Source organism: Rhinolophus sinicus, linkage group LG04 (assembly GCF_036562045.2).
Source record: "Rhinolophus sinicus isolate RSC01 linkage group LG04, ASM3656204v1, whole genome shotgun sequence".
NCBI lineage: Eukaryota > Metazoa > Chordata > Mammalia > Chiroptera > Rhinolophidae > Rhinolophus > Rhinolophus sinicus.
Genome location: NC_133754.1, coordinates 41,853,377 through 41,866,929, shown reverse-complemented (window position 1 = coordinate 41,866,929; position 13,553 = coordinate 41,853,377). Strand labels below are relative to the sequence as shown.

General features: G+C 35.7%; 1 protein-coding gene across 1 annotated transcript in view; it reads left to right on the top strand.

Moving 5' to 3' along the window:
* UGGT2 (UDP-glucose glycoprotein glucosyltransferase 2) overlaps nt 1–13,553 on the top strand; it is a 146,319-nt gene that overhangs the window by 77,484 nt on the left and 55,282 nt on the right. Inside the window, exons 21-22 of the mRNA XM_019737191.2 lie at nt 6,182–6,388; nt 10,253–10,384. Coding sequence (XP_019592750.2) covers nt 6,182–6,388; nt 10,253–10,384 — 339 coding nt within the window. The remainder of the gene's footprint in view (nt 1–6,181; nt 6,389–10,252; nt 10,385–13,553) is intronic.

Here is a 13,553-nt window from a genome sequence, read left to right as displayed (position 1 = left end):
ACTTTTTGGTCAAAGGTTGTGCTAAAGTCCCCATAGACAGTTACATTTTCACATTTTATTGTTGGATCTGGTCTGACTCAGAGACTACTTTCACAATTCAGAAATTTTATGATTTTGCCTCACATTCTCCCTCGGAATAATATCTTGGCATTTTCCCTTTCTAGTTATTCCTGAGATGATTAAACCTTTGGCGTACACACAGTGCTCCAGACTGCCCAGGATGACTGATTATTTTAGTAATCATCTGTCACCATGAAATTTGTTTTTATACCTGACTTTCCAGGAGTCGTCCTGGGTCAGAGTAGCTTTTTATTCAGCAGTGTTTATTCAGGAAATGCTTTAAAGTCTTCCCTAGACCATGCTGTGATTGTCCTGAGTGAGAACTGCGTAGTGTACATGCACTTTTACAGACCCTCAGGGATGAGGGTGATCCCAGGACAGTTCTTCTTGTCTGTCTCTTTCTCTAATTCTCAAATTTCCTCTCTTACAATTCTGGCTGCTCTGCCATTTCACGTACCATTCTTGCCTAGAGGACTATATAAAAACACCCCATGTGGGATTTTGCCCACAGGCTGTACTTTGTTGACTCCTTCCTGATCTAGCACATTAATTGAATTTTCTGTGATATCAGTTTCTTATTTTTATTCTTTTGGGTATTATATTTTTAGTCTCTTTTATTTTCACTTCATTTCATCCTGATTGTTTTTAATTGCTGCCTTTATCTCACTCAAACCTCTCCTTATGGCTCCCTGGGTCTGTTTCTTGGAGGCCATGTTTTCTTTTCATGGCTACACGATATTCAGAAATATGAGCACTTCTATACCTATTGCCTAGATTCTATCATTGTTAACATCTTGCCATATTTGTCTATCTGTTTGGGAGTGGGGGCAGGGCAGGAAAGGTCTAGATCATTTTAAAGTAAGTTGTAGAAATCAGCACATACCATCTCTTAGTACTTTAGCATTCATTTCTCAAGAATTAAGATATTCTTCTACATAACTGCAATTCCACTATCATATTGTTAGTACTAATTCAATTATCAGTGCTAATTATCAGTACTAATTCAGCACTGTATTCAATTTTTCCTAGTTGTTCCCACAAAGATGTCTTTTCTTTTTACAAACCACGATCCAAAAAAACTTCTCCACAGTGCATTTCATTGTTACGTTTCATTAGTTTCTTTTATTGTAGAACAATCCCATCCACATTTTTTAGCGTTGACTTTTTAAAGATATCAAGCTCGTTGCTTTGCAAAGAAATCCCACATTCTGAATTTCACTGATTGTTCACCTGTAGTGTTTTTAACTTGTTCTTCTAGCCCATACATTTTCTCTATACTAGAAATTATATCTAAAGCTTAGGTATAGTTTAAAAATGTCTGGTAAGACTGCTGTATTCATATAGATATAGATATAGATATAGATATAGATATAGATATAGATATAGATATAGATATAGATACAGATATGGCATCTTGTTGTATGTATTGAGCTTTTCCTTATGCTCTTATTGTTGAAGCACATAAATGTCAGGTTGTCTCACAGTACATTTAAAGCATAAAGTTGTGGTAGCTAAACCTCTATTTTGTAAATACGTTTCTTATTTTTTCAAATTGGAGTTAAACTACCAGGAATATTCTTTATATTTATTCTTTATATTCTTTATATTTAGTTACTAATTTTCAAAGGAGAGATACTATAGAAGTCCCCTCTATTGATGGCAAATACACATTTTTTTTCCTCTTTTATTTTCAAGTATTATTTGGCTCATGGATTTTATTTATTTATTTATTTATTTATTTATTTATTTATTTTTAGTGTCTTCCATCCCTTACATGGTTTATTTTCTAGATGCTTACGGTGTCCCATTTCGGCTAGTGAACCCCTTCAGGTTAACTCCTGTGTCCTTTTTCTGAGCACTTTCTTGCATTCTGACAAACAAGATGTCCCTTTCTCACCTTTATTCTTTGTCTCAAATCTATAATCTGCCATTTGTCCAAAGACTTCTAACTCCTTTTAGTGGGAAATGGCAGTTATAAAAACAGATGTGGGCCCTAATTGTTATTAGGGCATTGCCTCCAGGCCAGTAGTGGAGAATAATCTGTGTTTTCTATAATATTTTTCCTATAGAATAGCATTTTCAGCATAATAATTGACCTCAGAGGATAGGCTCAAAGTATATAAAGCAAAACATGACAGAACCTCAATGAGAAACAGGCAAATCCATGAATCATATTAAGAAATGATAACACACCTCTTTCAGTAACAAGTAGAACAAGTACATGGGATCAATAGGGATGTATAGAAGATTTGAATAACAAGATCATCAAACTTGACCTAATGTACATGATAAGAAAGTGAAAAATGTATAGTATATATTCTTGCAAAACACAAATCTAACATTAAAGAAAACCTCTGTGGATGCTGGGCTCTAAAGCAAGTCTCATAAAATTTTCAAGGATCAAGATCATATAAAGTGTATTCTTTGACTACATAGTAATTAAGTTAGAAACCAATAACCAACGAAAAGTGTAGAGCACCTCTGTATGTTTGAAAACTAAGAAGTGTTTCTTTGTAACCTGTTGGTACAAAATGCATATTGGAAAGTATTTTTCAAATGAATGAAAATTTTAATGACATTAAAACTTAACAGTTACAGCTAAATCTGTGTTATACAAGGTGTGATCAAAAAATATGGTAAATGCTGCTGCTGAGTGCCATCCAACGGAAAGGCAGGAATTTTCAATATGGGAAGCGACACACTGAACCTTAGTAACAGTGTGTGACAAGTTTCAACTTGTTCAGGGCAGTCAGTCGGGTGTGAGCTACGGTTGAGAGACCGTATGTTTTAAAGTGTGCTGTAAATCATCCTGCATCATCACAGTGCTCCATGTCACACATTGCTTCTGGTATGTGGCAATTTCTGTCAAATAAAAATATTATAGTGTAGCCTCATCCACCTTATTACCTGTATCTGGCACGTACGATTTCTGGTTCTTCCCCAAAGTCAAATTTGATTCAGTCACATCCAGGCAGCCACAACAGCAGAACTAAAGACACTCAGAAAGAGGACTTACAGAACTGCTTCAGAAAGTGGCAAGAACAATGAAATAAGTGTGTTTGAAGTGAGGGGCAGTATTTTGAGGGGGATTTATGGCAATATGTCTTTTAATGTAATAAATATTTTATTTAAACATCTCCCATATTTTTTATTACAGTGTATATATCTGAAAAAAGAAAGGTTGTAAAATCAATCATCTAAGCACAGATGTTAAAATTTAAAGACAGCAACTTAAACTTCTATCAAAAAAAGTAAAAGATAAGGTAAAGATAAGAACAAAAAGTAATGAAATAGAAGACATTTAGTACAGGTCCACAAAGCCAAAAGCTGGTTCTTTGAAAAGATCAATAGAATGGATAAAATACTAGGTAAACTGGTCAAGAAAAATGGAGAGGCAGACCCAGTCAGTACCGTGACTGAACGAGGGGATGTTGCTCAAGATCCTGTGGACATAACAGAGGTAGGAAGAAGATATTTTTAATTATCAAAGGAATTAAATCTGTAACTGAAAAAATGCTCAAAATAGAAAACTCCAGACCCATAGGATCATACTAGTAAACTGTACCAAGCACCAATCTAACACCAATGTTTTTCCATAGAATAGAAAAATAAGCAATACATCCCAACTCATTTTACAAGACCAGCATAACTTCAAAACTAAATGCCTAGAAGGGCCTTATAAATCATTGAAAACTGTAGGCCAGTCTTACTCATGAACATAGATACATAAATCCTAAACAAGTAAAGAATGAACTAAACAAACAGTATTAAAACCAAAAAGGAAAATTTTAAATTGTCATTTTTCCAAATTGTTTATGCAGAAAAATACATATAAATGTAAACATAAATTACTAAAATTAATTTTTTTAGTTTAACCAGGTTGCTGAATCAACAAGTCAGTATACAAGAATTAATTCTGAGCATTGCAACAAACAAAAAAAGCATTTAAAATAATCACTTATAATAGTATCACAAATATCAAGTACTAGGAATAAGTGTAACAAAATATGCTTAAGACTTTTACACAATAAAATATTGAGAGAAAATTCAGAAGGACTACGTGAATGGAGAGATAGATCATAATCATGAATTGAAAGACTCAATATTGTAAAGATGTTAGTTCTTCCAACATTGATGTATAGCTTCGGAGCAATTGCAGTATGAATCTCAGCATTTTTTATGGAAATTGTCAAGTTTATTCTCAAATTTATATAGAGATTCAAAGGACCAGGAATAGCTAAACTACTCTTAAAGAAGAGGAAAGTTGGATAATTGCTCTGCTGGTTATGAATCTTTTATAAAGCTATATAATTGAAGACAATTTCATAGTAGCACAAGGATAGAAAAAGAGCAATGGAAAAAAAACGGAGAACCCAGTAACAGACTCATGCATATATTACACTTTATGACTTTGGAGTAGGGAAAGATTTCTAAAACAGAACATAAAACCCAGTAGCCATGAATTAAAATACCAATAAACTTAACTACATTAAAATTAAGGACGATTTTTTGTTAGAAGACACCATCAAGAGAATAAAAGGGCAAGCCAGAATGGCAGAAGTTATCTGCATGCATATAACCAACGAAATACTAAAGCATTAGAACTCAACCCTTCATGAGTCAGTAAGAAAAGATAATTATCTCAAAAAAAAATAATGTTTGCAAAGCTTGAATAGGCAAATCAGTAAAGAGGCCAATGAACACGTTAAATGATGTCTAATATTGTTAGTGATGAGAAAGTGAATTAAACCCTGATGAGATGTCCTTACATATCCACCAGAATGATTTAAATTAAAAAGTCAGTGAGATAATGAAACTCATATGTTGCTGATGGGAGTGAAAACTAGTCCCAACTATTTTAGCATCCTGTAAAGTTGGAGCTATGCATATTCTGTTTGTGGAGCACCAAACAAAAACAATGCAAATGTCCAACATCAGTGAAATGGATACCACGGACTTCTGTACATCATTAAAAAAAAAAAGTAACTACAGCTACACAAAACAATGTTGATGAATTTCAACCATTATGTGAAGTGGAAAGAGAGTACAAAAGAATACAAGGTGTGATCAAACAATATGATAAATGTTTAAATAAAAAAAATTATTACAGTAAAAGGCACATTACCATTAATCCCCCTCAAAATACTCCCCTTTTCTTTGAATGCACTTATCACATCATTCTTGCCACTTTCTGAAGCAGTTCTGGAAGTCTTCTTTCATGAGTGTCTTTACTTCATCTTCCATAATGACAACACTCGTGTCACACATCGCTTCTGTTAATTTCTGTCAAATAAAAACATTACCATGTGTCCTCATCCACCTTATTCACCAGATCTGGCACCATGTGACTTCTGACTCTTCCCCAAAGTCAAAATGACCATGAACGGTAAACATTTTGAATCGATTCCAGACATCAAGGCAGCCACTACAACACAAAGACACTCACGGAAGAGGACTTCCAAAACTGCTTCAGAGAGTGGCAAGAACAATAGGATAAGTGTGTTCGAAGCAAGCGAGAGTATTTTGAGGGGGATTAATGGCAATATGTCTTTTACTGTAATAGATTTTTTTAATTTAAATATTCACTGTATTGTTTGATCACACCTCATACATACTATATGATTACATTTATATGAAATTGAAAATGGATGAGATGTTTAGCAATACAAGCTTAGGTGATAAACTATAAAGAAAAGCAAGAATATTATTACTCTAAATGGCAGGATTGTAGTTGTCTTTAGAAAAGTGGGAGGATGTAGGACTTGGCAGGGGAAATGAGAGGTCTCTAACAGTGCTCTATTTCTTGACCTACGTGGTAGTTTTATGGGTTAATTTGCTGAGCTCTACATTTTTGTTTTGTATTTTTTGTGCGTTACATACGTAAGTACACAAGAAGAAGCATTAGAAAAGAATTGTTATGCAAAGAGGTGAAGCAATTAGAGTTACTAAAATGATTGTTTTCAGGCTATTTCAGTTATAAGCCACATTCAATACAGTCAACATAGACTTTGACAGTGAAAGATGCTGCATGGTAAAATAAACTTGATTGGAAAGCAAAAAGTTCAACTGTAAAAAGGTATGTAAGCTACAGATCTTTATCACCTATAAATGTGTTTTGCAGGAAACAAGTTTTCATAGTCGGTTGGGGGTTATTTTTAATCCTACATCAAAAATAAATGAAGAGAACACAGCTATTTCTAGAGGAATTTTGGCAGCTTTTCTTACACAGAAAAACAGCTCTTTGAGAAACTTTCTCGGAAAACTGGCAAAGGAAGAAACTGCTACAGCTATTTATTCTGGAGAGAAAATTAAAACATTCCTTACTGAGGTCAGTAACTGTTTGTTTGAAATAATAAGTATGTGTTTCACACATGTATTTCAAAAGTGTAATAAGTCAGTGTGCTTGGAGATATGTTATTGAAAAACATCAATTAATAAGCATAATCATTTGAGGATAAATATCCCTTTGAATGGGAAAAGATAGATGTTAAATGATAGGATTTTGGGTGCCAGCCCAGTGGCTCAGGCGGTTAGAGCTCCATGCTCCTAACTCCGAAGGCTGCCGGTTCAATTCCCACATGGGCCAGTGGGCTCTCAACCACAAGGTTGCCAGTTCAAGTCCTCGAGTCCCACAAGGGATGGTGGGTTCCACCCCCTGCAACTAAGATTGAACACGGCACCTTGAGCTGAGCTGCCTCCCGGATGGCTCAGTTGGTTGGAGTGCGTCCTCTCAACCACAAGGTTGCCGGTTCGACTCCCTCAAGGGATGGTGGGCTGCGCCCCCGCAACTAGCAACGGCAACTGGATATGGAGCTGAGTTGTGCCCTCCACAACTAAGATCGAAAGGACAACAACTTGACTTGGGAAAAAAAAAAGTTCTGGAAGTACACACTCTTCCCCTTCCCCAATAAAATCTTTAAAAAAAATGATAGGATTTTGCATAGAGGCATTTAACAAATCAAATTTCATATATTTCGACTACTACTTCATGGTTCTTGAAGTTGATATCCTTCTAGTTAGGATATGTACTTAAGTGAAGAATTGGGGGTTAAAATCCTCAGGTATTTCACTGAAGGAGTCCAGTGCAAGCAAAATTTCAAAGATAGAAGATGATCTTCTGAAAGAAGCATTCACTAATTCATTCAAAAAAGATTTATTGTCTCCCAGACAATGGAGATTCACATACTTGTGAACAAGGCAGATAGAGTCCCTGCTCTTGTGGAGCTTACATGGTAGTGGGAAAGACAAAGTAAGTGGTATTGGAAGAATAAAGAAACATGAGAGAGCAGGTAGTCTAAGGAATGCTCTTTTAGCTGGAGTGGTCATGGAAGGTATTTCTGAAGAGCTTATGCTCGAGCAGAGCTCTGAAGGAAATGAGAAAGTCTGTGAGAAGAATGTATCAGGTTCAGGAACAGAGCAAATCTGAAGGCCTGACACAGAGACAGTCTTGACAGGTTTGAGGTGTAGGCAGATCATTATGACCACAATAAAGAGAGAGATGTGGAGTATGAAGATGTGAGGTCAGAAACAACCCCAGATATTTCAAACACTCGTAGGCTATAGTAAGGAACTGAAATTTTTTCTGAATATAATGGGAAGAGGCGAACAATCTTTAAAAAGATGACTCTGGATGCTGTATGAAGATTTAATAGTAGGTACGCAGGAGTGGAAATAGGATGAATAAGTGGAATTCTATTACAATAATACAGGCAAGAAATAATGGTGTCTTAGACTAAATAGCAGTGGTGGAGATGGTAAGAGGATTGATACATAATATTTGTTGTAACTGTGGTCAACAGGATTAGCTGATCAGTTGTATATGACGTGAAAATCATATCATAGGATTTTGGCTTGAACAGCTAGACTTAATGGTGGTGTCTTTTTTTAAGATGAGAAGATTTGGACACATAGGGCTAAGTTGTACGTGTTAAGTTGGAGATGCCTGTTGGACTTTCAAGTGGAGATATCGGGTTGACAATTGAGTAAATGGGTGTAGAAATCAATGGAGGGCTTTTCTTTTTGAAAGTCAATTTGAGGGTCATCAACATTATATGATTTCCAGCTATGAAACTGGATGAGATATCTCAGAAGCAAGGGTGAGGTGGAGAACAGAGGGACAGAAAGTTGAGCCAAGGAACTTTCCGAAATGTAGAGAAACACAAAAGGATGATCTAGTAAAGGAGAGAGATGGAACAGCCAATGAGTTGGGAAGATAACCAGGAGAGTATGGTATTCTGGAAGCCAATTGGAGAAAGTATTCCAAAGAGGGGAATGATCACCTATGCCAGATGATCCTGAAATCCAGCTTCATAGTTGATCATTTTATTTGTTAAGGTGATCGTTGGTGGCTTTGATAATAACAGTTTCAGTGGAGTGATAAGCATAAAAGTAATTAAATTGAAGAGAAAATGGGAAATCAGGAAATAGAAGCAACACGTACAGTTTTTTTAAAGAACTTTCTTATATGGGAAACAGAGAAATGTTCTGTAGCCAGAATAGGACTTGAGGTTAAGGAAGGATTTCTAAATTTGGGAGATGTCACTTTTTGTATGCTAATAGAAACAGTATATCCCAACAACCAAAAAGGATGGTATAGATGGAGGGGAGCAAAGTAGGACCAAAGTTCTTGAGTAGATAAGAGGTGTTGGATTCAGTGTTGGTCTTAAGAACAGAAATTGTTCATCCATTTTAACCAGAAGAAAGGCAGAATGCAGAAGAAAGGTACAGACGCAGAAGGGCAGATTTATTTTGTGGTAGCAAGATACTTAACTTCTGAGTGCTTTCATTTTCAAAAGAAAGGTCATTAGCTAAGTGTTAGAGTGGGAGTGGGTGTTACTAGAGGTTTGAGGAAAGAGGAGAAAATATCAAATATTTTTCTATTCTGAGAGTGAGAAAGTGAATTCAATACATTAGTGTGGGAAGATTTCTGAGGGCCCACTTGAGGTTAATGACCATAAGTTGAAAGTTAGATCAGCATTGGTTGCATGTTTTTCTCCAGCTTTATTAACACTGCTTGGGTCCAGTTGCAGAGAAAGCAGAATTGTGTTTAACCAGAGTTGAGGTTTTGCCTGGTGAATATAACTGAGGGGAATCATTCAAGGGAGCTGAGCCTGGAAGGTTGATATTATAGTAAAGGACTCGGGTATAACTTGGTTGGGAGGAAAATTATAATATGGGGAAGTATGATGGACCAAAAATAAGTGGAAGGGTCAACGGACTGAGAGTGTTGAGTAATGGCTGGTTTGACGACACTGGAATGAGTGAGCTGGAAGGTCAGGACTTGTGGTCAGAGAGGGGCCGAGTGAGATGGAGATTTTAGAAGTAAGGAAGATCTAGGACTGCACTGTCCAATACTGTAGTCACTGGCTACATGTGGCCATTTTAAACTTTAAATTAAATTTGAAATTCATTTCCTCAGTAATGCCAATCACATGTCACATGCTCAGTAACCATTGTGGCTGTGGCTACCTATTGGACAGTACAGGGGGAACGTTTCTAGCATCACAGGGGCACCCGCGAGCTTGTTAGAAGTTCAGAATTTAAGTCCCCACTCTGATCTGCTGAAGGAAAAACTACATTTTAACAAGACACCAAGGTGATTTGTATGCACATTAAAGTTTGACAAGTACTGATACGGAGAAGTTTGTCTTAGTAGGAAGATGTAAGGAACTTACTCATGGTTTATTTTTCTGTGAGTGTCCATATATTTTTCGACTCTGACCATGGGTTGCTTTTGTATTTCAGAAATTAAATGCACTATTACTAAATTGTTTTGTAGGGTTGGTATAATGGGGTGAAATAGGTTATTTCCGTTTTAAACACTATTTTTATTGAGTGCACCAAAATGGAGGTACTGAGTTCAGAATTTAATAAACATTTTATTTCATTTCTTGAATGTTTTATTTAAATTGATGTTCCCTAGCATTTTACTAATCAGTAATCTACCTGAAATTCTCAGAGAATGAATAGCAAACTTTATCTACTTGTAGCAAGAAGTACAAATAATATAATTGACTTGGCAAACAAATTTTTTTAAAAAAATGTGGTTTCAGAAGAAAATAGTACTTCTTCAAATTGTAACTTAGTATAATTTAAATTTTACACTATTATATTAAAGTAGCCTTCATTAAGAAAATAATTTAATATAGTATTGACTGTTTTCTTATTTTTTTTCATTATTCTCATGCTTTAGGGGATGGATAAGAATGCTTTTGAGAAGAAATATAATACCATTGGAGTGAATATTTTTCGAACTCACCAGCTGTTCTGTCAAGATGTACTTAAATTGCGTCCTGGAGAAATCGGTATTGTCAGGAATGGGAAAGTAAGTAGGAAAAACAATTGCTCACTTTTTTCAGTGATACTGTGATACAGGGGTCTCAAAGCTTTTTCTGTCACAACACACCTGATAAAACACACGCATGCTCATACATTAGACACAGCAGACAGTTCTCAGCTTAAGTAAAATGGGCGCTGAGAGTTTTGGTTTATGGCACAATACCTGTCACTTCATCCCTTCCCCCATTGATGAGAACGTTGAATGCGGGTAAGGAAGAATATTCTTGTGGGAATAACTTTTATTATGTTCAAATGTAAGTTTAGAATAAAAAAGTTAGGGGCAGCCTGATGGCTCAGTTGGTTAGAGCGGGAGCTCTGAACAACAGGGTTGCCAGTTCGATTCCCACATGGGCCAGTGAACTGCACCCTCCACAACTAGATTGAAGACAATGAGCTGCCACTGAACTTCCAGAGGGGCAGCCAGATGGTTCAGTTGGTTAGAGCCTGAGCTCTCGACAACAAGGTTGCCAGTTCAATTCCCACATGGGATGGTGGGCTGCGCCCCCTGCAACTAAAGATTAAATGCGGAGACTGGACTTGCAGCTGAGCTGCGCCCTCCACAACAAGAGTGAAGGACACGACTTGGAGCTGAGGTGCCCTGGAGAAACACATTGTTCCCCCAATAAAATTTAAAAAACAAACAAAAAAAAAAAAAACAAGTTAATACACAGTACAACATTGTGATTGAGAACCCCTGTTACACTAAGTGAAGAAAGTACATTGTGGCATCTTAATCTTCTCGTAACTGTCTCTGCAATTGATTGTTTAATAACAGCATGATATTTTTGTATTGAAGTATAAAGCAGTATTTATTAATATAACCTTTAAAAATCTATAAGAAAGCATCACTCCCACGATCCTAATAAAATTTATTAATAGTTTGTTTTACCTTATAACTCTTTTTTCTACACTACAAAGCTATTTGTTTTTTTAATAATAGTAATTATCTCTATATATTATTTTACATTTTTAATATCACATTTTTTTTCTTAGTGCATCACACTTTTCTGATTAGAGTCTTTATAGACACAAAAAATTAGTGGATAATGTCCACTTATTAATATTTTTTAATATGATAGTCTGGTTTTATTTCTCAGGAATGATTTAAGTTTTAAAAAATTGAATCTGATGCTTAGATTTATTAAGAAATCAACTAATGCATTGTGTTTTACATATCTCGGCTTGAACTGTCAAATTACATCTACCTAAATCATCTTCAAAGCTCTGATACACTCTTAATGTTTTCTTTATTTTCTGCATTTTTATGAGCTTTGTTTACCTGCATGTTTTATTCCCATGTCATCATTCCATTAAAATTAAGCTTATTTATTTTTTCTTATCTGAATCTATAAATAATAGGAATTGGAGAATAATAAGAAACCAACTTCCTGAAGCTTCCGCAGGTCAAATAGATCTGCTTCAGTGTTAACAGTTCTTGAGCTGACTAATTGCATTATCGCCTAAAGGTAGTTAGACTCAGGCTCATCTACGTACAGTGCTATTTTACAAATTGGTGACAATGTTTGCCTTTATTAGTACAGTAATATAAAGTATTTTGATAGGTATGTGAAAGCCCAGAAGTGGCATTGCTCTTTCTCTCTAACAATTGCTTTGGGAGGAAATGCAGCTTTTTAGAAGAGTTTTAAAGTATATGGCTACCTTTGGTTCTGTCAGGCATTTTAAGAAATAAGAGAAAAAAAATTATACCAGCTATATCTAGTACCTCATCTTTTGATTATACATTATGGAAAAGTTAACCTGTGTTTTCTTTGTCATTGTTTAATATAATTCATATGTTTTTATCAATATTAATGGTAACAAATATTAGAGTTATGTTCAACTTATTTCTCCTAGAACTATTCTCATTTTTCTTGAAAGTGACAAAATATTCAGATATTAATTTCTCACCTGCTGTGAACCAAACATTCTCCTAGATTCGGAGAGTACAGTGGTGAACAAACATGTTTTCAACAAATTCGGAGTTTACATTTTAGTGGGCAAATAGCATCCTTACAGATAAGATGTCATTTGGACAGAGAACCAAAGGAGGTGAGGGAGTAAGCCATGTCGAATATCTGGAAGAGGAATGTTGTGGGTAGATGGAACAGTGATTACAAAGGTTCTGAGGTGAGATCATGTGTGTGTGTTCTAGGAATAGCCGGCACCGAGAGTATTCAGGAGAGAAGCTCAGAAGTCTCTGGGGGGCAGATCAGTGAGGTTTTATAGGCAGTTTAAGGATTCCTGCCTTACTCTGAATGAAGTTTGAAGCTCATACTGTGTTTCCCCAAAAATAAGACCTAACTGGAAAATAAGCCCTAGCATGATTTTTCACAATGACATCCCCTGAACATAAGCCCTAATGCGTCTTTTGGAGAAAAAATTAATATAAGACCCAGTCTTATTTTCAGGAAAACCCAGTAGTTCTGGACAGGGGACTGACATGATCTGACCTATGTTTCTTTGGGATCTCTAGTGGCGATTACATTGAGAATAGACTGTAGAGGGTCAGGAAACCTGTCAGTATAGTGCAGGAGTCCAAGTGAGAGGTGATGATGGCTTGGACCAGAATGGCTATAGGGCAAGTAGTGAAAAGTAGATGTGGGATATATTTTGGAGGAAGAATGAACAGGAATTCCTGACAGACCTGGTGTGGGATGTGGAACTAGCAGAATGGCGTTGGTGTGTATTCAGATGAGGAAGACTGCAGAAGTGAAAAGGGTAAGACAGTTCAGTTCTGGGCATATTCAAGAATTCTTTGTTCAGTTATGGACCTCCAAGTAGGCTTGTTGAATTGGCAGTTAAACATATGACTTGAATTCTGGGGAGAGATTGGGGCTGGAGGTAGTATTATGTTAAATTATGTTGACGTTTTGTGTTGTTTAATAGAAAATTGTAATTTTGATTATCCTTTTATTTGTACAACTGTGGTTTGAATACAAAAATATAGTATATCCAAAAATAAGTACCATGGTTTATGAGCTATAATGTAATACTTAGCTTTTACTCAGAGTAGTGCTATAAAACACATTAATCACAGCAATTGTAGCAGGTAGTTATCATTCTGAATCAAGTAGTTTAATGCTTGAAATAATTCTGACATTTTAGAATCAATCTTCATTCTGAACGTATCCAAATGTTTACATTTGAATTGGAAC